The sequence below is a fragment of the Anolis sagrei genome, chromosome 5 (assembly GCF_037176765.1).
Source record: "Anolis sagrei isolate rAnoSag1 chromosome 5, rAnoSag1.mat, whole genome shotgun sequence".
Taxonomy (NCBI): Eukaryota; Metazoa; Chordata; class Lepidosauria; order Squamata; family Dactyloidae; genus Anolis; species Anolis sagrei.
In genome coordinates this window covers 186,319,254-186,346,444 of record NC_090025.1, presented here as the reverse complement: position 1 = coordinate 186,346,444, position 27,191 = coordinate 186,319,254, and the positions used below count along the sequence as shown (strand labels likewise).

At 39.1% G+C, this 27,191-nt stretch overlaps 1 protein-coding gene across 4 annotated transcripts in view; it reads right to left on the bottom strand.

The window, feature by feature from the left end:
- ABCC9 (ATP binding cassette subfamily C member 9) overlaps positions 1-27,191 on the bottom strand; it is a 92,008-nt gene that overhangs the window by 57,965 nt on the left and 6,852 nt on the right. For 3 of the 4 annotated variants that reach the window (XM_060776533.2, XM_067469309.1, XM_067469310.1), the window contains exons 4-18: positions 25,579-25,720; positions 24,284-24,405; positions 23,680-23,846; positions 20,971-21,213; positions 18,893-19,129; positions 17,328-17,486; positions 16,118-16,273; positions 15,077-15,211; positions 13,146-13,308; positions 10,877-10,917; positions 10,271-10,413; positions 7,159-7,267; positions 5,759-5,869; positions 4,243-4,315; positions 3,526-3,631 (exon numbers count right to left, since the gene is read on the bottom strand). In XM_060776533.2, coding sequence (XP_060632516.2) covers positions 3,526-3,631; positions 4,243-4,315; positions 5,759-5,869; positions 7,159-7,267; positions 10,271-10,413; positions 10,877-10,917; positions 13,146-13,308; positions 15,077-15,211; positions 16,118-16,273; positions 17,328-17,486; positions 18,893-19,129; positions 20,971-21,213; positions 23,680-23,846; positions 24,284-24,405; positions 25,579-25,720 — 2,107 coding nt within the window. Of the gene's footprint in view, positions 1-1,541; positions 1,581-3,525; positions 3,632-4,242; positions 4,316-5,758; positions 5,870-7,158; positions 7,268-10,270; positions 10,414-10,876; positions 10,918-13,145; positions 13,309-15,076; positions 15,212-16,117; positions 16,274-17,327; positions 17,487-18,892; positions 19,130-20,970; positions 21,214-23,679; positions 23,847-24,283; positions 24,406-25,578; positions 25,721-27,191 lie in introns of all 4 variants that reach the window. The other variant, XM_067469308.1, reaches the window with a different exon arrangement.

Genomic DNA, 27,191 nt, shown 5'->3' with positions numbered 1-27,191 from the left:
CGAAACAGAGACTTGGCTTTAAAAGAAACTGTAACAAGTTTATTAAAGTATAGAAGAACCTTAATGGTTTCAATGTTTCTTAACTCTTAGAGGCACATATCTTCAGAGGTTACATTTATAACATTTAAAACAACTCTTAGGAGGACTATTCCTTCCACTAAACGGGTTTTGAACTTACTTTCCTTCAAAATGTGTTTCTTTCTTTAACAGATTACTTCAGGTACAAGCTTATTATTTCCTTATGTTATTTCTGTTGCAGTAAAGATTCGTATTAGGGTTCTTTCCCTCTTTTGCTCATACGCTAACTACTAATCTAAATAAGCCAACTTGACCTATCTAAACTACACAGGCAAAAACCTTCCTGATTCTCAACACAGTAGGATCAGCCTTTCCCTGTAGTTCTTTGACTACAGACTACCTTACTGGTTGTCAACACATAACAGAACCAGCCTTCCCTGTAGTTCACTGACTACAGACTGACCGCTTTAAAATGGCTGCCCTGTCAAGTGGCAGTTGGCTCCCCCCCTTTTTCCATGGCAACCCAGCTCAGAATGAGCTGAGCTGGCTACCATCCTCCCAGTTATGCTACTTTAAATACTTACCCTTTTAAACACCTATCTATAATTATACATAATTGTAGATTAAAATTCACACTTCACCACAAGCACCACCCCCCTAGAGTCAGACATGACTGGACTTAATGTCAAGGGAAAATCTTTACCTTTACCTGTCAATTTAGTTCCATTGATCGCACTGACCAAATTTACTCATTTTCTTTTCTTGCCTTTCTCCCAAGATGGAAGGCAATCAGGTAACTTCAAGCTCCCTTGCCACACATTTTATTTGAACCATTTTGCACAGGATTCTGAATTCCTTGAAGAACTTGTAAACAGTACATGCATGCAAATGACAATAATATAATATATATATATATTGATGGTTCATTATTACTAAGGGTGAATGCTTCACTACAGCAAGCAATGCTTTACTAAAACAAGCAACCAAGTTGATGGAAAACACATATAAGAAGGAAATGGCATCATTGTTAATGAATTCAGGATTACATGGATAGGGTACTGTATAGACATTTTTCATAAATCCCAAGAACATGAGGCAAATTTGAATGAGGGAAATATCAGCTGAAGCAAAAAAAAATCCAGACTGTAAAGTCTATTTATATTCTGTATTAATAGAATGCTATTAATTTTAGAGTAAGGGTGATTTTTTTTAGTATATATCAGTTGTGTAACTTGATATTTCATGTTCAAACAACCTCACTTCTCTGTTTGAGCATAGGATATCAAGTTACACAACTACAACCCATGCTTAAAACCACAGGACAGAAAACATGGCTGCAGAGCATGACAAAATGTGTATTAATGCAGTCGATCTATATCTCTCCATGGGCTTACTTTCATAAGATGAGTTGGCAAACTCAAGCATGCGGAATTATGCATTAAGGAAACAATGAAAGGGATTAAAACCTTGATTATTATTTCAGGGATCTAAAACCAATTAGGGTTGAATTAATTTAATAATACCTGTACGGTCCTTTTGAAAACGCCACTCTGTCAGGCAGTCTGAAATTAACACAACCATATGGGTTTGTGCCAGTTATAACAAAGGATTGGGAAACATTATTGCATAGTTTTTCTGTATGAGCGGTCCTCTTCTGGAAGACATTTTACTAGAATTGCTAAATGTGATCAACAGAGAACATATTAATTAAATCTGCAAATAATCAAATTCATAAAAGTTAAACGTGCAAGTGTGGAGGGGGCTACTTAATGTAGGCAGCATCAATGAAAAGGAACAACCAGTAGAGATACAGGAATGGTAAAAGGCAGGGAAAACTCTGGAAATAATAGTGATTATTTTGCTTTATCATCACTGGAAAAAAATGAAATTATTTTATTGTACGAGGGTGGGTCAAAAAGTAATGCCTCCATTGCTCCAACTTTGATTTCTTTCACAATTATTGGACTATCATGCAGTCATGCCGGCCACATGACCTTGGAGGTGTCTACGGACAACGCTGGCTCTTCATCTTAGAAATGGAGATGAGCACCACACCCCAGAGTCAGACATGACTGGACTTAATGTCAGGGGACTACCTTTACCTTTACCTATGCATGATGCGATAGAGGTAACCTTACTTTACTGATATGGACATTGCAGATAAACTGATAAACATTAGTCACAGATCCAAATTGAGAAGATACTGATGAATTGATTAGAGGAGACAGATACAAAAATGTTATGACAACAGTGTTTGAGACGCACAACATGTTGCTCTTGTGGATTTTCTGCAACATGGTGCCACAATCAACAGCAAACCCTACGTAACCACACTTAAGAAACTTAAGGAGGCAATAAGAAAGAAGAGATTGTTACGGTGAGTTGTAAAAGGATCAGCACCAAATATGTGTCTGTGTTAAAGAAAACCTTATACTGTTAATTATCATGTACTGGTGCTAATCTTGGTCAGCAAGTAAGTTTGAACCACACAGTGTATAACTGTATGTGGCTTAGAATACAGTTCAGCTCTATGCTCAGAAGCATTTGCCTTGGGGAGTCTTTTGCTCACAGCTTTTTTGCTCAACCATTTGCGCTGCTCATGTGAAGGTAGATGAAGAAGCCAAGCTCTTTGCATTCTGTATTTCTTACAAGGACTATGTAAGTTTGTTGCACTGTTTATTTTGTATGCAACACTGCAAGTTTATGTTTTGACACTGCTGACAAGAGTAGAGTTTTCTGGATTTTTTCTCCTGCTTTTGTGCAAAGTTATTGTGCCTTTTGCATTGGACCAGACTAAATTCCGCTTAAGTGCAACAGAGACCATGAAAAGATGATTGTTCCATCAAGCTTCATCACAATAATGCATGCACACACACATTGTTTTTCACAACCCAGGCGATTGCAAAAATGGGCTGGTCAGTAGTGCCTAACCCACTCTACAGCCCTGATTTGGCCCCTTCTGACTTTTATTTGCTTGGACCTCTGAAAGACAACCTATGTGGTTTTAATGACTTGAATGACGTTAAAGCAGCTTTAAAATAATGGGTCAGGAAACAAAACCCTGAATTTTTCCAAAATGGTTTTGATACCTGGGTTAAATGATGGTGCAAATGTGTACAAATTGATGGTGACTATGTTGAATGGTAGTTTTGCATAGAGGATAGTTCAGGCTATGATTTGTAGCAGTTTCTGCTGTTCATTCATAATGTTTTTATGACATAGGAGGCAAAACTTTTTGTCCCACTCACATATAAGAAAAGGCTAGAACAACCTATTTTCCACCTGTGCATTCAGTAATTAAAAGTTGTATTAGAATCTTATGTTTACAACTGATCACAAGACCATTCTTGATTTCCTAAATTGCTTTGATCTATTAGTTGGACTTTTCACAATTTGTCAAATTTCAAAGGGCCACACTCTTATAGTATGAGTTCACGGTCCTAAAACAGTGTCCCCCTCATCATACTGGAAGTTCTTATGAAAGTAGCAGATTAATGGAAAACGTACCGATTCCAGCGAACTTTGCCTTCCAATGTTTGCATCTCGCCAAGAATAGCAAGTAGGAGAGAAGATTTACCACAACCAACCTGTCCAACAATCATTGTCATTTGGCCTAGAACAAGGGGGAAAAATGAAAATTTGACTCATTCATCCATTCCAAAGAGAAAATGATTACCCTTTTAACTCCATTCTTGCTAGCTCTGGTTGACACAAGCAGCTATCCTATAGATTACACCTAACTACAGGAGAACAATTAAATCAATCCTTGTGCCGGCAGGACTGCTGATTGAAAGATGGGTGGTTCGAATCCGGGGAGCAGGGTGAGCTCCCGTCTGTCAGCTCCAGCTTCTTATGTGGGGACATGAACGAAGCCTCCCACAGGATGGTAAAACATCCAAGCATCCCCTGGGCAATGTTCTTGCAGACAGTCAATTCTCTCACACCAGAAGCGACTTGCAGTTTCTCAAGTTGCTTCTGACACACACACAAAATGGTAGAATGGAGAGCCCACATGTAGGTAAATGTGATTGATTCAATGGTTTTACTATAGTTAAGACTAACAGTAGGATTCAAGTTAATGCCATTGATGACATACATTAGATGTTGTATTCTTATTGTATCGAAAGGCCTGCATTCTCCCCATCCTGCTATAAAACATACGAAGAGTATAGGATTAATAATTGTGAATGAAATATATTCGATTGTGGCAGTGATTGATCCTACCTGTTGGAATTTTGATATCAATATTGGATAATGTGGCTAAACCACTTCCCCATGAGAAGTACCCATTGGTTACCTGCAATGTAAAATATGGCATATTAGAACTTCAAACAAATGCTACTTCTACACTAATATTCGTACAGAGACCCTTAAAAACCTCTCAAAAACTATGTTGAGAATCTGTTGAGGAGAGTGGGGCATAAGACTCCATTTGAGTGAAATACAAAGCAAGAATAATGTGAATTTAAAAGTAAATATTGTTAATGAGTTTTCCAGGCTGTATGGCAATATTCCAGGACCATTCTCTCCTGACATTTCACCTGCATCTATGGCAGGCATCCTCAGAGGTGTGAGGTCTGTTGGAAATTAGGCAAGTGAGGTTTATATATCTGTGGAATGTCCAGGGAGGGAGAAAGAACTCTTGTTTGTTTGAGGCAGGTGTGAATGTTGCAATTGTCTACCTTGCTTAGCATTGAATAACCTTTTAGCTTCAAGGTCTGGCTGCTTACTACCTGGGGGATTTTTTTGTTGGGAGGTGTTATCTGGCCCTGATTGATTCATGTCTGGAATTCCACTCTAACAACCACTCTAACAACTACCATGTCAGACTCCACAGAGAAGCCATTGAAATCCACACGCAAGTGGACAGTTTCAACAGAAAGGAGGAAACCATGAAAATGAACAAAACCTGGCTACCAGTATTTAAAAAACTCTAAAATCAGGGCAGGAAATAAAGAACAACACTCAGAAAACAGAGGGATTCCATTCCTTAATGCTAAAGTGCTCATAAAAATCCCATTTATGCAAAACAAAAATGGTGCAAATACAGTAGAGTCTCACTTATCCAACATAAACGGGCAAACAGAATGTTGGATAAGCAAAAATCTTGGATAATAAGAAGGGATTAAGGGAAAGCCTATTAAACGTCAAATTACGTTATAATTACGTGATGATTTTACAAATTAAGCACCAAAACGTCATGTTTTACAACAAATCAAGAGAAAAATCAATTCAATACACAGTAACGTTATGTAGTAATTACTGTATTTACGAATTTAGCACCAAAACAACAAGGATTCTTTCTTTCCCTGGACTGTGTTGGATAATACAGAAGGTAAGTGAAGGTTGGATAAGTGAGACTCTACTGTACCATTATACCAACTTTGGCTGATGAAAGACATTGTATGCTATAGATTCCCCACTTGAACAGCAAATGATAAAGAAAGATCTAACGGTACTTCCAGGTGAGAAACTGTTCTTCAAAAGAGTGCTGTCCATTGGATAAACACTATCTGCGTGGATGACTCTTAAACTGTCTATCAATTCACTGATTCAAGAATGGGCAGATGTAGGCTTCCAGATATTTCTGGAATCAATTTCCCATACTCCTTTGCCATTGTCTATGTTGGCTAGTCTTCTGGGAACAGTAGGCCAAAAACTATCTGGAGGTTCACAATTGCTCATATCTACATTAATGGGTCACATTAAGCAGTAGATGGAGGTAGAAAAGATGAAGTACCTTGATAGCACAGTCATCAATGTCATGATAGCGGGATGGTATCCTTAATGTATGCTCAGAGTTGTCCAGTTGATATCTCAATGGCTGCTTCCGGTTTATGGCTTTGGAATGCTATGCATGTTGACAGCAAGTGGGGGAGAGAGACAGAAACTCCTTTATTTCCTTTATGATTAACCCATAAATGCACCACATCACATGCATTATCCTAGAAGCAGATACCCTCACTCTTCTAGTGTAATTTCACTCTGGGGTGTTGCAGGAAGTTCAAAGGAGTAGTTGAGTGGAAATACTAGTGTCTCTAGTGACTCCATTCTGGGATTTGATCCAGAATCAACAATCTTAGAAGATTCTTTAAAGTTCTCTCAAATAGTCCCAGCAATCCCAAAGGGGTGTCACTATCTCTTGATATTCCCATGGTTTGTAGAGGAGCTGGCAGGTCATACCAGAAATCACCTTGTTCAAACCTGAAGCAGCTTTGCAATGAGTATGACATTTCACCCAAGTAGATGTGGAGTCAGATGTAGAATACAACTTCCAAAACCACATGGGCTTATGGTGGAAATATGAAACTGTAGATAATAACGGACTCTATTGAAATGAATTTATTTATTTATTTACAGTATTTATATTCTGCTCTTCTCACCCCGAAGGGGACTCAGAACGGATCACAGAACACATATCCAGCAAACATTCAGTGATTGTTTATTTCCACAGTGCTCTCTGGATGTAGATGAACTACAACTCCAAAACTCAAGGTCAATGCCCACTAAACCCTTCCAGTATTTTCGGTTGGTTATGGCAGTTCAAGTTTGGTTCAATGCCATCATTGGTGGAGTTCAGAATGCTCTTTGATTGCAGGTGAACTATAAATCCCAGCAACTACAACTCTCAAATGACAAAATCAATCCCCCCAACCCCACTATTATTAAAATATGAGTGTATCGGGTATTTGTACCAAATTTCATCCAGTGAATGACAATACATCCTGCATATCAGATATTTACATTGCGATTCCTAACAGTAACAAAATTACAGTTATGAAGTAGCAACAACAATGATTTTATGGTTGGGGGTCACCACAACACGAGGAACTGCATTAAGAGGTCACAGCATTAGGAAGGTTGAGAAACACTGGTGTAGAGTCAACGCCTCTCTAGGTCCTCCAGCACAATTCTATGTTCAACTTCTGGTATAAGTCATACTGTGCTGTCCTTCCCATTCCTATCTTGACCACAAGGAACCCCCATACATTGAAATGTGCATGTACCATTCCATTAGAATCAGTGTAAACATTCTGTAGCCAAGTTTAAAATATAATTTAATGATCTGGTCATTAGTATGTTTGGGTCAGAAGTTTATGTGTGGATTCTGTTTCAGAGAGAATGTAGTTAAATACTTACAAATCCTGGATGCTTCTCACAAGTCTCATATGTTAAGGGACTGTCCCCATTTCTCCAGCTGTCATCTGCAATCTCATCGCTTATGAGAAATTCATTCAATTTTTGCACACTAGAAGGAAAGAGAAAGGAGGAGTAGTTAATACTTGTCACAGTCCATTGTGCAATTGTGTCACTAAACATTGAATGACATCTGTCCTAGTTGACAGTCATGTTTAATGGCATGGTGACAGGTGACAGCTAGATAAAACAGTGCATCAAATGGTTTAAGTTCTCCAGGATGGAGCCATCTTATACTAAGGGTGAAAGGAATAACATTATGTGTTTCGTAGCTTTCCAAGAGTAAAAGAAAATTAAGAAAGGAAAAATTCTAGGATGTCTATTAAGGAATCCACAAAGGAGGAGACATGAAACCATGAGCTTACTACATCCAGTATATTCCCTATAGAACAATGAAGTGGGGGGAAAACACATTCTTATCTCAAATGGTTACTAAACCATCCAGGGATCATTTCCAATGGGAAATAAATCCATTCCCAAATGTCCCACAAGCAGAACAGCACATTGTAGCATTGGGAGAACTACATCATGCAATAAGGTCTGGGCAAGGGGAAGCCTGATACGTACAATTCTGGTATAATGGTGCCATGGTGTAACTTGATTTCTACCCACAAAAGACACCTTTTCTCAAAAGTATGTCAGAAACTTTCAAAAACTACTCTAAGTTCAAATGGAGCCGATCAAGCATCCATGAATGCAGATTTGAAGGCTGCTGAGAATGGTGAGAAAGCCCTTTATAGTCACTTCTAAGATGAGTAACGGCAATGATCACTTCGTAACCGTGGCAAGTAAGCACTGCAAGCTGCCAAGATTGGTCTTTCTGAGCCAGGAAATGTGAAACTTGGCAACACGATTAGATTTACTACATGATAAGCTAATTTATGGAATAAGACTCTCACGTGCCCCTGGGGATATTTATATGAACAAGAGCTAAGAATTCCATTTTTAGTCGTTGCCAATGGTGCATTCGGGATCCATTGGGTTTCATTTAGCATTGCAGAAAGTGCTTCTCTGCTAAATGAAATCGAGGAGGTTAGTATGGCACAAGCATGGAAGCGCTGAATGACCCTGGGATCAGAGCACTTAATTCTATAATTTGATGGATGATAACAGGGGAAAGTGTGGCTAAGCATTCATTATTCTACAAGCCTCTTTGCTGGGGAATTGATTTGGCTGTCAGAGGATACAACCCCTAAATGGCTGAAATTTGTCTTGGCAGATACGGGATCTGTGGAATGGCCTAAATGCAGAGAAGATAGAAATGGTCTCCTAGTGAGGCAAATTGCTAAATATAGCATGGAAAGAGTTTAATCGTTTAAACAAAGAGAAGGAGTTGTTTACAAAAATGGTGTCTTCTCATGCCAATACAGACAGCACTGGTCTAGAAGGGCAAATACAACAGTTTTCTATGATCTCATTTTTGATCAAACTATAAATAATAGTAATAAACAAATGTAGCATATACATTTGTGTATAAGTTTTGGAGCCTATATATATATTAAATGAATAAGTCAGGGATAGAATGTATAGACATTTAACAAAAAATATTTTAACAAAAATATTTTAAAAACAGAAGAATACTATTAGGAATAGCTAAAGAGGATGTGAGGATCCATTTATTTGAGGGCTTATAATTGGGTTCAAGGGGATGTAAATTACTTTGCAGTTCTTCAAATGCCTACCTCTATTAAAAATACTGATGGAAGAGGAGAGTAATGATGGATGCCATAACCTGAAATAAGATGTGCTATCACTGGGTTGTTGTAGGTTTTTCGGACTCTATGGCCATGTTCTTGAAGCATTCTCTCCTGATGTTTCACCTGCATCTATGGCAGGCATCCTCAGAGGTTGTGAAGTTCCACCACCTCTAAGGATGTCTGCCATAGATACAGGCGAAACGTTGGGAGATAATGCTTCTAGAACATGGCTATACAGCCCAAAAAAACTACAACAACCCAGTGATTCCAGCCATTAAAGCCTTTGACAATACATTGTGCTATCACTGTTGTTAACTTTTTCACCAGGGTTCAAGGATCAGGTAGATTTGCCAACAATGACCTGGCAATGGCAGTCTGTTTTTGTTTTGTTTTGATTTTTCCCCAGTATTTGTTTATTTATTTATTTACATCATTTTTCTCCCATTTCAGCCCAAAGGTGACTCAGGGCGGCGTAGCAATTAGATGCCATATATATAAACATACTTTTGTCGGTTAAAACAATTAAATCACATCCTAATACATATAAAAATCATAAAAACTATAAAAGCTATAAAAGTCTATAAAAACAGTGTTTTCGAATCCAATTCAATATGGGCTTCTTGTGGTAGCTGTCATTGCTCCAATCTGTCTACTTTTCTGTGTCTACTTTTCTGCTCCAACAGAATTAAGGAAAATGAAAAGCAACAACCAAGAAATTGTTCTCAAAATTATGGGAAATAAATGGTGGTGTATTGTCGAAGGCTTTCATGGCCGGAATCACTGGGTTGTAGGTTTTTCCAGGCTATATGGCCATGTTCTAAAGGCATTTTCTCCTGACGTTTCTCCTGCATCTATGGCAAGCATCCTCAGAGGTAGTGGTTTGAGTGTTGGATTAAGACTCCGGAGACCTGAGTTTGAATCCTTGAGCAGCCATGGAAACCCTCTGGGTGACCTTAGACAATTCACACCTTCTCAACCTCAACTAGGACAATCGCTTCCCCAATAGATCTTGCCAGAAAAAAAAACTGCGATGGATTCATCTTAAGGTTATTTTAAGTCAGAAATTATTTGAAGACACGCAACAAGAGCAACAAGCAATGTCACTTTTTTCTTTGTGTTGCCTACAGTTTCTTCACAGAGCTCCAAAACACTGTATCATCCCAATTACCCTGTAAAAGTAAAATGGTCCCCAGGAAACTTTTGCTTATAGAGCTTCTTAATCAGCTTTCAGCAAGAGAGGATCTGAGATGATAAACTGGAACACATTTTTGCATGAGGCTTTGCATGAGGTTAGAACATTGAACAATATAATTTAGTGCAGGAAAATTTATTTATATGTGTTGATAAAATTCACACACCTTACGATGGCCTTGACGGCAAATCTAACAACAGTGGAGAGGAGGAACAGCGGAGTAACCAGGATATGGAAAAGCGCTAGAGATGCAAATGCCTGGGCTGTGGTTAGCTGCTTCTCTTCTGAATACGTGTACGTTAGAAAAGTCTGCCATATCAGGAAAAAGAGTTAATGGAGGAACATGTTGACTTTGGGAAAAACAAAACTTATGCGGCATTCCAGTTCAATTCAACAAAGCTATAATAACTCTTTGTAAATGTCATTGCAAGCATCTTGAATTCAGACTATGGCTTTTTTTCAAGACTATTGTTATATGATACAATTTCTAAATCATCTTCAAGGACAGCCCCATATAGTAGTGGCCTAACGGAGACGTTACCAGTATGCGAACTACTGTAACTAGATCATTTAGTTTGGTTCTTCCTCGTGCCTTTAGTCAATCCATTAATGGATTACAGTCTTAGTGGTTTCCCAACCTATTTTAAGAGCTTCTGCTAACTAATAGCACAGTAGGGAGATATTTGCAATGGCTACTAGGAGCGAATAATAGTTCCCACACCTCCTTGAGTCTTGTATGGCATTATACAGCCCCTTTCAAAAGAGTTCTTACCGCAAGGACAGCTGCGATTGGTATAGCTGCATTCATAAAGACTGTGGAAATAAACACAACCATTAGCGCAATAATATATCAACATTAATCTGATTTTAGGCACTCATTTGAACTTTTGCCTTAATATGCTTCCCTTCCCAGAATGTAGCATACTGGCCAGCTCCTTAGCAGGCAATTAAAAAAAGCTTTTTCATGTCAAACAACCAAAAACAAAACTTGGAAATACAGTTTGTGTATTTTGTTGAGCTGGAAACTGTATTCCCAGAGGAACTGTGGGGCTGTGTAAATCACAATCAAAATGTAGCTCTGCATATGTATGTGTGGGAATTATTTAACGTACTAGGGTTATGTTAACCTTAATCCCAGGGTGGTCCCTAAACATATAAATTTTAAATTATCGGACATCCTTTGATACTGTCTTGGTAATTAATAGTGTAAACTAACCGATGTCACCAAGTTTAATAAGGAAGTTTAGAGAATTATTAGGCCTGCTGTTGTGACACTTGTCCCAAAGTATGAGAAAGAGGGAAAGGGGTCAGAAGAGCAATTTTACTGCATCATTTTTTCCCTTTAGTCCAGTTGCATAAACGTCTAAGTCTCACAAAAATCTTTTTCCATCTTATCAGGAAGTCTCTAAAGTTGAAGGAGGGAATTAAAAAAATATCGAAGGGATGCTCCTTGTTATTTCTACTGTCAAGTAATTTTTGACGTAGGGCAAATTGATCAGGGGGTTTTCTTGGCAAGCTTTGTTTAGAGGGGGCTTGTCTTTGCTCTCCTCTAAGACTGAGAGAAGATTATTTGCCTGGGGTCACCCAATGGGTTTCCATGGCCAAATAGTGGTTCTCCACAGTCCTAGAGCTCATCTACACCTATAGCAAAATCCAGGGCAACTCCAGAATAGCAATATTCTGAATGTGACCTGGTGAATGGCTACACTGCCTGTCTCCACCCTATAGTAGAGATGGGGCAGAATTCAGACTATTCAGAAGTGCTGGAACAGGTTCAGCCCTTCTGAACTATCGTCTTCCCTTGGGCATCCACCACTGTCACTACTGCTGAACTGCCATGAAGCTCCAAGAGATCCCCAAGCCATAAACAGGTGAGGTGCTCTCCAAGAGCACAGTGACATTTCTGATACAGTAACAGAAGGGGACAGATACAGGTCCAATCCATTCCATGTTTTGAGCAACTGCTATTTCAATTTCAACTCCAAAGAAAGATTTTCAAAACTCTGCTAGTCAAATATATGTTTTTTGTGCAGTGGCATGTCTTTGTCCTTGGCAGTTCAAAGACATGGTATATCAGTTTAACTGCTGTGTGTCATTACATGAATGCTTGTGAACATTGCTTTTTCAAAGGGTTGACTTCTATCAAAGTCATACCTTTCCTTGACTAGTTGTTTTCAAAAGGTAGTCTCCAGATGTTCATGGAGATTCACATTTGCCAAAAGGATATGACATCATTTTTCTTTTCAAAAAGATTATGCATGCCATTTTCCCCAAAACTATTCACAACAGATTCCTCCAAACATTTAGTGAGCAATGGGGTTGCTTTTGAAGACTGTTCAGAAGCTCCAAATGGTCCTGGGAGTGGCAGCCAGGCTAGTCACCGGAGCAGCACTCAGGGACCATACAACTCCCCTGTTGCGTCAGCTCCACTGGCTGTCAGTCTGCTACCAAGCACAATTCAAAGTGCTGGCTTTAGCCTATAAAGCCCTAAACAGTTCAGGCCCAGGCTACCTGTCCAAGTGTATCTTCCCCTATGAACCAGCTCAGAGACTAAGGTCATCTGGGGAGGCCCTGATCTCAGTCCCATCTGCCAGGGATGAGAGACAGGACCTCTTCAGTGGTGGCCCCTCAGTTGTGGAACTCCCTCCCTAGCAACATCAGATCAGCCCCCTCCCAACTGGCCTTCAGGAAGAGAGTCAAAACCTGGCTCTGGGAGCCGGCTTTTGAAAATTAGAGCAATGGGAGTTTCAGGGAACCACAAAAAAGTTACCCACTTCTTTTTGACCCAACGTATTTTAGCATTCTCATGTATGATAATCTTTTGCTATCATTGAGAGATTTTCATCCTGCCTACTTCTGCTTTTAAAGTATTATTGTGCTTCTCTAACATATTTCCTTCAGCTGTAAACATTTAAAACTTATTTGTGAGAACCACTCTGAACTTATCTTTGGATAAAGAATAGAGGGGTATAGATTACTAGACACATTAAATAAACAAGTCCTTAAAAAATCAAATTGCATATAGAAATACAATTACTTACTGGAGAGAGATGTGTAAAGAGCAAACGTTTTGAGACTGATGAGCTCCTTTGTGCGTGTATCTTCCACACTTCTACAGAATATGTGCTCCCAAGCATACAACTTTAACAGTTTGATACCTTTCAGTATTTCATTGGTTTTCTTCAGCCGTTCTGTAGAGTAATCCTTTTTTCCATTGAAAAGGAGAGAGGGAAAACGTATTAGACTCTACTTATAGAATAAGCAAACAAAGAACATAAAATTTCATATTGGAATCAAACTTTCCAGACTTTACATCCACAAGGATACTTACTTTTGCAATTCTTCCCATGCAGTTGAAGTGATAAAATAAGTTCTGAAGCAAATGGTCTCATTTGTCTGACTATCATATTTATGCCTTAAAATATGTTTTGAAGGTAAAAGTTCATTTCAGACAAGCTTTCCATTCAGGTCATAAAGTTTGAATTGAGTACAAACTAGCACTATCACAGTTTGTCAATTTGAAAATCATGTCAAACTTCAGATAGAAATTGAAGCATTGTTGAAGGCTTTCATGGCCAAATTAACCAGGTTGTTGTAGATTTTTCAGGCTGTATGGGCATGTTCTAGAAGCATTCTCTTCTGACATTTCGCCTGCATCTATGGCAGGCATACTCAGAGGTTGTGAGGTCACAGCCTCTGAGGACCACACAACCTCTGAGGATGCCTGCCATAGATGCAAGTGACATGTCAGGAGAGAATGTTTCTAGAACATGGCCATACAGCCCAAAAAACCTACAACAACCTATAAATTGAAGCCAAGAGTAACCACCAGTATTCTAAACCATTATTCGAGAGATTCAAAACTTTAAATGCCCACTCTCTAAGAGCAGGAATAATGAGATTTTTCCCACAATTAAAAAAAATCTCATTGTAATAATTATTAAATTAACTATCACATTATTTTTCTTCTGAATTTTCAGCAGGTAGTCCAATAGTTTTCACCCTGTGCATATTTTTAAACAACGTTTCTGAGTGTTTAAGTAAATGATAAATCTTTGATATTATATGATATTGGTATTTATAGTAGATTGTTCCTGTTCCAATTGATATTAAATCTGGTGGACATTAAATCAATTTAGATGAAGATGTTAAGTATCGTCTACTTTTAACATACATTGCTTGAAAATCCCATGTTATCGGGTGATTTACAAATTTAGTAAACTCTCCATTTTTGTCAGGGTTAGGGGTGCACCACCACCATGAAACTGGAGAAAACAATGAATTAAAACCCACTGTGATTTTATTTGAATGTACACCTCCCTAGGAACCTATAGATCCTCCAGTGTGGTTCTGTGATCAACCTCCAATGGAAGTTGACTACTGAATCTCATTGGAGGACATAGGGATTCCTAGGCTCCTTCTATACTGCCATATAATTCAGATTATTTCCATGAGAGAAGCCTCCCACAGGATGGTAAAACATCAGGGCATCCCCTGGGCAATGTCTTTGCAGACAGCCAATTATCTCACACCAGATAATTTCTCAAATTGCTCCTGACATGAAAAAAATCCAGACCATCAAGGCAGATAATCCACATTATCTTATTTGAACTGGATTATATGAGTCTACACAGCCAGATAATCCAGTTCAAAGCAGACAATCTGGACTGTATATGCTAGTGTAGAAAGGGCTCTAGAGAGGTATTCTCTGTAGTAATTTCTCGTACCCAGTGTGATTCTGTGCCAGACATCAGCCATAGCATTGTGATGGAGGACCTAGAATTATGTTTCTAGAGAGAATATATGAAACAAATCTGAGAATAATCGAATCCAAAAGTTAAAACTACCAACACAGGAGGCCACCTATGTTATAAGCAAAGAAATAAGAGTCAATGGTCAAGAAGAGAATGTCAGTGATTTCATTCTAATCCTTTAACCAGCTACATTTGTCATGTTGGAGGGAATGACTTACAAGCGTACTCTTCTGAGCATCAGCCAACTTTGTCGCTATGAAATACTGTATCGGAGCCAGTAGCACAATCACAGCAGCTCCAACCAAAGCACTCTGTCCAAGTAGGTTGTAGAGTAGAATGACACCCATGATTATCTACACAAAGGAGGAAGACATAGTGTGCCTTATCAAACGTTGCCGGCACAAGCATATATAGGTGAATATCAGGACGGCTTGACCTGTTAAGGCTAGAGTCAGGGATCTTTGCCCTCCAGATGTTTCAGAGCACAACTGCCACCACCCTTTACTATTGACCATGGATTTTATTACAAGGATTTCATGATGTTTAAAACCAAAACATCTGGAGGTTGTCCAGTCCTATATTAGGAGTTACCTGCCAAAATCAAACTATGCATGCATAACATTCAGATCTGAAGGGTGAGACATATATGAAATACAAAAACATTGCAAATACCCTTATGAGAAACTAATGATGATGGTAGTGAAGATGATAATAATTTTAATAAACCAATTCAAGGTGTTTTGGCCTACAACTCCAAGAAATCCCAGCCAGTTTACCAGCTCTTAGGATTTCTAGGAGTTGAAAGCCAAAACATCTGGGGACCCACAAGTTAAGAACCACTGAGGAATTCAGTGAATTGTTATGATCTAAAATGAGGGGCTGAAGAAGATATTGGGCAATAGAGACTCTCATTGTGCAATGTGTCCCAAAGAACAACATGTCTTATTATATATCTGGACAAGTTGCACATGACTGAATGGACACTCCATGTATACAATGATCCCAGCAATGTAGCTACATCTCTGCTCCCTTCTTGAGGAAATAAGGGTAGTACATCATCACAATTCGCCTTTAGTTGATCATAAGTCAGTTTGTAATGACATAAATACCCCTAAGAAGTACTGAACAGTTCTTTTTAGGATTTGGTGCTTTGAGTCCTAGGTGGGATTTGTTGATAATGCCTCCCCACCCCTGCCCAATATACAGTGAATGAATCTGTTGTCTCTTCCAAAAAGCAGTCCCTTACTTCCATTCTCTACCTGAACGGGCATAGCCCATAGGTTGGGACACAGGAACAAGAACCACATGAGTTGATTTGTTTCTATGGCAACCAAGTTATTGATCTGTCCCAATGTCATCTCTCCCATTGACAAATTAGATGTGGAAAGCCTCAGGATTTTATTGTAAATCATCGCCTGGAGAAAAAAGAAGCAAATACACAGTCAGACAAATTTTGTACATATAGAACAGTAAATGCTGTGCAGGAAGTTATGTTATCTACATAAAGACTGCAAAGTTTGCATAGAATAATTTTCCAAAAACATTTTCTGCACAAGAAACAGTGTAATAAATAAATCAATAATTTATTTACTACACTCTTTGTGATTTTCTTTATCCTCGACTTGCCCATGCTTCATATTAAATCTATTATGATGTTCATTTAATGAAAATATTAATAATAATTTAATGAACATAATAATAATAATAATAATTTTTCTGTTGTTTTTCATCAATTTGGCTGTCACCTGGTATGGTGACATCAATAATCCAAACTTTTTTCTTTTCCACATTCGTGAAAAACTCAGCCATTATCAAAACCTCAAAATCAAACTGCAAAGGCTCTGGCATAAACCAGTACAGGTGGTCCCAGTGGTCATCGGCGCACTGGGTGCCATGCCAAAAGAACTCAGCTGGCATTTGGAAACAATAAACATTGACAAAGTCATGATCTGTCAACTGCAAAAGGCCACCTTACTTGGATCTGTGTGCATTATTCGAAAATACATCACACAGTTCTAGACACTTGTGATTTTGTGATATGAAATCCAGCATATAGATCTTGTTTGCTGTGACATACTGTGTTTTTGTGTCAGTAAAATAATAACTTTATTTTTTACTTTGCCACCATCTCCCCAAGGGGACTAGGAGCGGCTTACAAAATCCCGTCAGTGTCATATACACATGTAAGGCTCCTTATACATGCAGCTGTACTTGAACAATGCATAGATCCACATGTGTAGCCATTTCACCATGGCCCTAACTCCTATAGCTACTTCCAACTAGAGTAGAGCCATGGAATCAACCAGATCTATGGTGATACAAAAGTTGAAACATTATTAAACTGGATATCATTTCAAAAAGCAAGGTAAAAGCAACCTTGAAAACACATTTACTCAACCTATTTGGATACTGTAAATCTCTTGTCAGATTTCACAAGCTGCATTTCAGTGAAGTATGGTCTTTGCTTACCAATAAAGCTCCTCGCAAGTTGATGCCTGTTTCTATGGTGACATAGTATGAGGCCTGGAGAAATGTCCTTTGCAGGATAAGGGCCAAGAAAAGGAGAACAGCCAGGACATAATTGGTTTTGAGAAGATCGCTCGAGGTAAGGAAAGGATCTGTAGAATACTTAGGACCAAAAGGGAAGATAATTTCAAAGAACATCCAAAATCAATGGGAAATGTAAACATAATTATGATTCAAAACATTTCTGGGTAAATTCCCCATAAGCTGCAAATACTTCAGCAACTTTAAAAGGATGTTGTTGTTGTTGTTGTTGTTGTTGTTGTTGTTGGCTTTCAAGTCATTTCTAGCTTATGGCAACTTTAAGTCAAAGATATTACGGGTCTTTTTGTTGGCCAGATTTGTTCAGAGGGGTTTTGCCATTGTCTCAAGGTCACCAATGGGTTTCTATAGCCAAGTAGACATTTGAACCTGATTATGCTCAGATCACTACACCATACTGGCATAGTAGTTTGGTATAGTCAGCTTGTTTACTATGCAGTCTAAGTCGATGCATCTTTTCCCATAACTTCTCAGAAAATTCTGTTTTCTGGACTCTGGTTCACATATTATTTGTATCAGTTCTATGAAAAGAGATCCACTTTTAGCCCTTATGAAACTTTATGTAATATACTCAAAATGTGTCTATGCAGAAGTAAGCCCCGCTGACTTCAGTGAATCTTTTTGGCATTTTTCATTACTACTTGTAACAGCTAAGACTATTTGTTTGGGTCTCTTAATAGACAACTGCAGGTTACCTATTTTCGCCAGTCACTTGTTTCTTTGGTAGATTTATTAAACTAACATGACCAAAAACACTTTCCAAGAAACATGGACATGAAAAGAGACATGTTTAAACATTCTATAAAAGAATATATATGAAAAGCAATTCAGCAAAAAAGTGTAGAAAACCAAAGTCCAAATATCAAGAATAATTCCCAGAAATCATAGTACAGGAGTAGCATCAAAACCAGGAAAACAAAGGCAGAATAAATCCAAAACATGAGGCCTCAAAACTTGAAACCATGAGATATGAACAAAAGGAAACATGGAACATGAAACTAGAAATCCCTTGACTTGACAGTAGTTCTGTACTCAACACCAATGTTGCTTGGACTGACGGACCCATCTGCTTGGCTAGCTAATATAGAGAGAAAATAATGCCTTCTCCCCTGGAAAACTGATAAGGACTTCTTGGCTAATAGGCGTCTTGACCTTCGTAAACTCTCCTGAGAAGCTCTATGTTCAAGGAATGTAAATCTCCAATCTAACTGCTCATTAGTCTGTGCATCTGGACTTTCCTTTTCATCCTCTGAACTCTGATCTGTTACTGACCTTGCTTCCCTAGCGAACTGCCATTGAGGAATGGGGCCTTCAGACACAGACTGCTCATTTTCAGGACTTAAAATCTCTTGCTGGCTCTCCTTGCAGACCCAGAATCCCCAGTGTCATCAGAATGATTAACAGGCCCAGAATCCCCAGAGAAATCAGGTGCAGGCACAATCAAAGGCTGAACTACAACAATCACTTACTTGAACTGGTGTGGTATAATTGCTCCCATTAGATAGACCAGAAACAATTGGGATTGTGCTGTCTTTGCTGTCAGTGGAGAAACTGTGAACAATACCAGAAATGCAAAGTGGTCCAGCAAAGCCCAGAAGGTCAGCTAAGTAACGGAATGTGCTGCTGAGAAGGATTGGCCGCCCAAAAGCCCGATACATAGCCAACCAAATGGAAGGCACCTTATCTGGATACTCAGCCACTTTTTTCTGAAAAAGAATATAGGTAAGAGCTAAATCAATTCAATTTTAAAAGAGGGAGAATTTGAAACTGAACCAGTGTTATCCTTGTGCCAAATATCTTTGCAAAAACCAAAACACCAGACTCTCCTCAAATGGAAAGCAGGCTGTCCCCATGATGTACAGTGACTATCATGTTTTGTTTAGTTTTTTGAAAAACAGTTTTGCCCTGCATGGGGGATCCTGGACAGTGGGATCAGGCATGATTCAGAGCAATCTGTTATCCAGACTGAACCCTGATGTCATTACCTTTTCCTTGCACTCATCAACAAAGGCAAAAGGGGACGAATTATGCCTCTGCCACTGCAGCTTTTATCCAGTCACAGAGGTCCATATGAGCCCCTGGCCATTGTGGATGCCTCAACTGACAATTGAGTGATCTCCCCTTCTTCCTTTTCATATGAATGGCCCCTCTTGATTTTGGCAGAGGCGCTGTGCAACCAAGCAATCTCCTCTAGTTCCTTGTAGACAATAAATTTGCCAATTTCACATATATCTCAAGTTTATTTGATGAGAAGAAAGGGGGCCTTTTTGGTGGCTGCTCCCAAACTATGGAATTCCTTCTCTGGAAAGGGCATGATGTTCCTGTCCCTGCCACCAGAGTTCACAAAGTGGCCAAGGTTGAGCTTTCAAATGCTAAGCGATAGGGACTTTAAGGTTCATATAAGTCTTTTAATACATTTTAATTTGAAACTTTATTGTTTAAACAGTGTAAATTGTCATATATATATATATATAGCATTGTTACATACTCATTTTTAATTGCCTTGAGTCCCTATATTGGGAGAAAGGCAGGATAAAAATAATAAATAAATATTTGTGCTGTCTAAAAACCTTGGAAAAAGGTCTTTAAAAGCTTTAAAAATTCCTCAAAATTCTGGAAATAACTCAAACGTCTTGAAATTTGGTGAGCTAACAGTACTAAATGTGTTCTGGATGGCCCATGAGGTTTCTTCCAACTCTATGATTCTATGATTCTTGTAGAAAAGCTGGATTAAAAACACTTTAAATACATTGTATTGTCAAAGGTTTTCATGACCGGAATCACTGGGTTTTCCTAGTTCCAACAGGCCTCACTACCTCTGAGGATGCTTGCCATAGATGCAGGCGAAACATCAGGAGAGAATGCCTCTAGACCATGGCCATATAGCCCGAAAAAACCTACAACAACCCACTTTAAATACAGTTTTGTATAGACTTGTCAGCCACACAATTAGTATCTTTCAATAAAGTGTAACCAAAGACATTAGAAAAGAACAGATGCCTGGATTCTGCATGGAAATGGAACGCAGCCAAAGCCAAAGGTCAGACGAAAATTGTTGGATTCCATCCGATTCCTTTTAGGAGTTTTCTAAGCAGACTATATTTGAGTAATTGCTGGCTGTAGAGCACTTGAATAAACAAAGGTATACATTAACAGTTTCTTTGGGACTCCAGTAATATATTACAGTACACATGCTACTTCTTTGGACTACGGTTCCCAGAATTCTCCAGCCAGAAAGCGCAATTGCAGTTTTACAAAACTGTGTAAGGCAACTTCCAAACGAGCAATATTTTAAAGTTCTGTTCTGCTGATATTATTGGTGGTTTTTTTAATGTGAAGAGAGAAAGGATTGGACTTTGGGGCCTCTGTATGAAACTCAGGTGCTTTAGATGGGACTGCTATCGTGTGCCTTCAAGTCATATCTTCAAGGCGAAGAAAACAATTAACTATGATTAAAAACATTTTTGGGTGAATCCCCAAAGGCTGCATATTTCCCACAACTGCCTTGTGCTTCATGACAAGAAATGATGCCGATTCAACTCCTTACCTTTTGCTCTTCGTATGCGTCTTTCAAGCAGACATAGTTTGTAAGGGATCGCATCGCTATAGGCAGCTTCCCAATGGCTTTCAGGTCAATTGGTTTTTTGTGAGCCGTTATGATCAGGGTGTTCATCCACCAATATGTTGCCTTGGAGAGCAAGTTGACAAAGGGTTGCAGAAACCTCACACCCAGATCTTGAAGGTCTTCAGGAGGCTTTACTTTTTGAGGTTTTGTGAAAAACATATACCTCTGGGGATGAAACAGGACACAGAAAATACAGTAAGATTTAGTAGCTTTCAACTGATTTGGAACATAAAATGCGTTATCTACTGCAGAGTGACTTGATGTTCAAAACTACAAAAGCAAGGTTTTGAATCACACCAATTTGTTCTTTGGATGGAGAAGAGTTGAGGGTAGGACACTGGGGAAAAGAAAAAGTATTATTGTGATATTTACGGTACTTGGTACAGGCAGTCCTTAATTTACAAACATCCAATTTACAAATGACTTATGGCTAACCATGGGGTGAGACAACATGAAGTGAGAGAAATCTACCCATAGGAAGGAAAACTCACCCCTGAAAGAGTTATGATGGAGAAAAGGTGTCTACGCTGAAGCTTTCTTACCAATCCTTCTTTCCACAACAAGCCAAATTTCACAAAATCCAATTATTACAGGGTCAGAAAGTGAGGTGAAATCTTCTAAATAGGGGCACAGACAGTGAAATAAACACCACAGGGGTTTGCTATCCCTAAGCTATCCAAAGATACACACACATACACAGAAACACACAAACTTTTTTTAGGCTAAGATCGTCAGGGGTGGCCCTGCTTGAGGTCCCACCCGCTCGCAAGTGCAACTGGTGAGGATGAGAGACAGGGCCTTCTCATTGGTGGCCCCTAGTCTATGGAACTCCTCCCCAGTGAAATTAGATTGGCCCCCTCCCTCCTGGCCTTCCAAACCCCCTCCCCTAAAAACATGGCTCTGGGATCGGTCTTTTGGTCAATAATGAAAGCAAGGCATTAAGAGATTATAAATTACTGGACTAGCCCTGGAATATGACCTGGATTATGTGATTTTAATTGTTGTTTTAATGTTATATTTAAATTGGTTGGTTTTAATATTTTGTTTATTCATTGATGTATGTATACATGTGGCACTGAATTGTTGCCTTTGCAAGGATGCCCTGAGTCCCCTTCGAGGTTGAGACAAGCGGGATATATATGGTAAATAAATGAATATTCTGCTCTATCTCCCTGAGAGCATTCAGAGCAGATTACAACACAGGTAGGTATATATATTGGCTGGAGTTACAGTTATAAAATGTACCTGTTCTGACTTACAAACAAATCCAACTTAAGAAAAAACCTACAGAACCTATCTTGTTCATAACTTCTGGACTGCCTGTATTAGTCTGGATTCATTTCAATTAAGAGAAAGGGGGTTCTAATCAAAATAAGGGAAGGGTATACTTGGAAATGTTCAAAAGGTGATAAAAAAAAACACATTTCTCAAGTATTGGGAAATCATGGCAATGAGAATCCCTAACTGACCAGAATCTGATTCATTCTTTGAAATATTCACAAGCTTTGTACAGAAGACAGTATTTTCTGCACAGAAACAGCAGTGTTGTTTTCTACATAAAATGTGGAAATATGGCACAGAATAAGTCTTGAAGCAAAAACTACTTGAAAATAGTTTAATTTTTGCAGACTTTCTCACAGTAGGAAGAAAAATGCATATTTAAAGAAAATGGATAACACCAGGTTTTGCCCCATGGATTAAGAATGAAGAAAATGCCAACGAAAGGTTAGATAAAAATATCTCTCAAGTTCTAATTTTGTTTTCATAATTCTTTTTCACACATACCATTACAAAAACGACTATTCATCTTACTGCCTCATCATAAGTAGTCGATATTGGTACTTGTTCTGGTATCACATTTGTGAAAAACTATTTGTTCTAAAATTTAGGAAAGAGGGAAATGCCCTTATATAAGGAAGAAATGAAGAAAATTGGTTTCTCTGTACTACAGCACAGAATTTCCCTCAGTTCATAGCCTAGAAGAAGTCAAGGTAACACAGATGGGATAAAGTATCCAACCCTGTTTTGTGGACTACTTCTAGGCTTTAAGTAAAGGAAAGATAGGTGATGTGCAGCTATATATTATTGGACTGCTATTTCCATCATTCTTCTCTCTAGATCAGTGGTTCCCAACCTGTGGTCCCCGGACCACCAGTGGGCCACAAGAATGAAAACATGATCCGTGGCCAGACCATTACCACATAATTGGCTCGAAACCACATGGCAACAATAGCGACTGGCAACAGGGATGTCAGAAGGGGAGAGGCTGACTACCCATGAAAGATTACTACTACCACATCAGTTCTAGATTATCAAATATGGCTTTCTGTGGGCAAGCAGATGGAGACTACTGGATGGCATATGTTCTGTATCAGAAACTAGGGCTGGTGTAGTCGATCCAATGCAATTTTCTAAATCAGCACCCCAAATAACCAAACCAAATCTAAAGTTGACCAAAAACGGATTCGTAACCTTTTTGGTACTAATGTTGGAGAGTGGTCCAAAAAGACAAAACAAAATAAAAGCTTGGGAACTACATCCATTTTCATTCACTGCAAAAAATCCCCCACTACAAGTGGCTTGCAGAGGGTGACATAAAATTGCCAGCAATACATCTCTAGAAGCACCTACCCTTACACGGATGACGTTGATCTCCACCGCCATTAACAACCCATAGAGCACAACCATGATCCCAGTGATGCAAAAACGTAGCAGAGCAAAATTGATCCCATCTTGGCAGTATTTGACCAGCTTGATAGTTTTGGTGACAAAGGCCATTATCCAGTACAGAAAGAGAGCTGTGGAATATCAAGGGGAAAAAACTGAACTGCACAATACATATGATAAATATATTATTTATTCCCTAATCTGGTGATATACAACTTCAGGCCCAAGGGTCGCATGCAACCCTTGAATTGCTTTCCTAAGACCCATTGCCACAGGAAATGAATCAATTCAAGCTTCTGAAATAACAGTCCATCCCTTCCCTAGCAATGCCCAAGGAAGACGGGAAGGGCAAGAGAATAGCAGTCAAAAAGAAAACGGGTCACGGAAAGAGAGTGAGAAAAATGTTGGATTTTGCCCCAACCACCAACAACATATAACTCGCAACAGATTGCCTTAATGGGTATGTGCCCATTGAAAGTTAACAACTTTCTTTGGTTAGTACTAACCAAAGAATTAAAGAACATATAAAAGTCTGCCAAAATGCCCTAAAGGCATTAATAATACTTACCGAGAAGTAACTTGGGAAAATTTGATGTCTCAATGTTGTGATAATATACTATTGATGTTGTAGCAGCTACAAATCCCATTATGGCAGGAAGAAAGAGGTGGAGATGTCGAGAGTTCATCCGTCTAGACAGAACAAAAGGTGATATCAAAAGTACAGTGTTCCCTCACTTATCACGGGGGTGACGTTCCAGGACCACCCACGATAAGTGAAAATCCGTGAAGTAGGGATGCTATATTAATTGTAATATTTATACATTATTTTAGTATCTGTATAAGAAATGTGCATGCACACTCTAGCCCTCGTACTTCCTTACCCACCTCTGGAGCCATGCAAACAACAGCAGGACAGGGAGGCAGACCTTCCCCGTCGCACCTCAGGCCGCCGTTCTGCTGGGGCAGGCCCAAAACAAGGAGGAGGACAAAGCACGTCCGCTCGCGGCCCAAGCTATCGAAGGAATGAGCAAAAAAAGCTACAGGATATGAGGGACTGCACACCAGCCTCCCTTTCTGAGGCCCGTTGTAATGTAAATATTTTATATTAATATTTATTTTAAAAATGCAGAACAACAAGTCTGCATATAGTGAATCGCGAAGTAGCGAAGGAACACTGAATGTCTTGAATGAAAAGTAGAGCAGTAATGGAGATATATTGTAAGATGAAAGATCTAACCTTACATCTTCCACGAACTGGAAGCCTTGAGCAATCCACATGGTCTCAATGCCTCATTCAACAGTATAGTTAGAAACTAATGGAGAGCCATTGTGATGTAGTGCTTTGAACATTGGGTTTTGACTCAAGAAACCAGGGTTTGAATCCTCACTCGGCCATAGAAATACACCTGAGAGAACATCTCTCTAGAACTTTCTAGGTCCACCAGCATGATTCTTTGGTTGACCTTTGCAGGAACCTGAACACAAAATCACCTTGAATGACCTAGAGATTCCTAAAGAGGTGTTCTCTTTGGAAATTTCTGGATCCTTCACCACGACCAAATAAAGCTAGAGAACCTAGAGATTCCTAGAGAGAACATCTTAATCAAATCCATGAATAAGCAAATCCACAAATTGAAAGCCACAATTGTGGAGAGGGAAATGATTTTTTATTTCTCCAAAATACATGGCAAGCCTTAAAAGTGCATTTTTTCCCCCAAGGCAAAACATACTTTGCTTTGCTCTGTGTCTCAGGAGGTGCACAATGGTCTCTTTTGCTGATAATCGCAACATCATCAAAAGTAATCACCCCTGTGAAAGGTCTAATGCCGCTAAACACAATTAGCAAGAGTTTTTTGTTCTTACGCGTCTGAAACGATGCCTTCTCCTATTTCGCATACATGCACAAACAGAAGAGTAAATGTCAGGATCCATCGCAAATTGTGTCCAGGGAAGTGAAGCCAAGTGTTGTGATGGATCTGAACTTTGGAGCTTTGGGTTCCCCATCCTGAAAGAAAGGACACATAAAAACAATGGAGAAAGGCAGTCCCTGAATGGAAGGATGGATGAGGCCACATCTACACTGCCATAGAATGCAGTTTGAAACTGCTTTACATGGTCAGTGTAGACTCATATAATGCAGTTAAACTGCATTATATGAGTCTACACCGGCTGTATAATACTGTTTCAAACTGCATTATATGGCAGTACAGATGGGCCCTGGGTCAATTAAGTATCACTTTCTCATCTTTGCTTTGCTCCATTTTAGGAAGAAGATTGTGAAGTATGGAAAGTTGTTATTAACATTTTATGTAATAACATTCTTAATCATCTGTATTCGCCAATGTCATTGGATGTGTAAAGGAGCCCTCAGTGGCGCAGTGGGTTAAACCCCTGTGCCAGCAGGACTGAAGACCAACAGGTCGCAGGTTCAAATCTGTGGAGAGGCAGATGAACTCCCTCTATCAGCTCCAGCTTCTCATGTGGGGACATGAGAGAAGCCTCCACAAGGATGATTAAAAACATCAAATCATCTGGGCATCCCCTGGGCAACATCCTTGCAGACGGCCAATTCTCTCACACCAGAAGCAACTTGCAGTTTCTCAAGTCGCTCCTGACACGACCAAAAATTGGATGTTTATGAATGTTGCATTGTCCTTCTTCTTTTGTGGTGTATGAATTGGTCTCTGTTATTTCCATGCTATTTCTGACTCCGGTGCAAATTTTTCTGTTAGGAACACATTCAATTTGTATAATGAGTTGCATCTATAGTGAATGTATATTTATTTATTTACTATATTTATACCCTGCCCTTCTCACCCGGAAGGGGACTCAGAGCAGCTTACAAACTGGCAACAATTCAATGCCATCTAAAAAAAACATGTAAAAACAATAAGCATATACATTTAACCATAAAAGTTAAAAACATCTATACATTAAAAACCAATTAATTAAAACCACACAAATCCGAAGTCATAATCATAAGTGCACTTATTTCATATCCATTTATTGGACTGAGTTACTCTGCAAAGGCTTGGTCCCACAGTGAAGTTTTTAATTTCTTTCTAAAGGTCAGGAGGGAAGGAGCTGATTGAATATCACTAGGGAGGGAGTTCCACAGCCGAGGGGCCACCACTGAGAAGGTCCTGTCTCTCATTCCCACCATCCGTGCCTGCGAAGGAGGTGGAACCAAGAACAGGATTTCCCCAGAAGATGATGGTTCATAGAGGGAAATATGTCTGGACAAGTATACAGTTCTACATATGCACTACTTTTGATGACTGGCAATTCTAGCATCAGTGAGACTATGAATCAACTCTTGGCACAGGATAAGAACAAAGGCTAGATGTTTACATTAATATAAGTTAATTACATTTTTTAATTAGATACCTATACATTCATGTGTAGCGGAAGCAGTGAGAATTGAACTGCCTATTGAACAGAAGATGAGGATTGCTTATCTTTCCAAATGGGAAGTT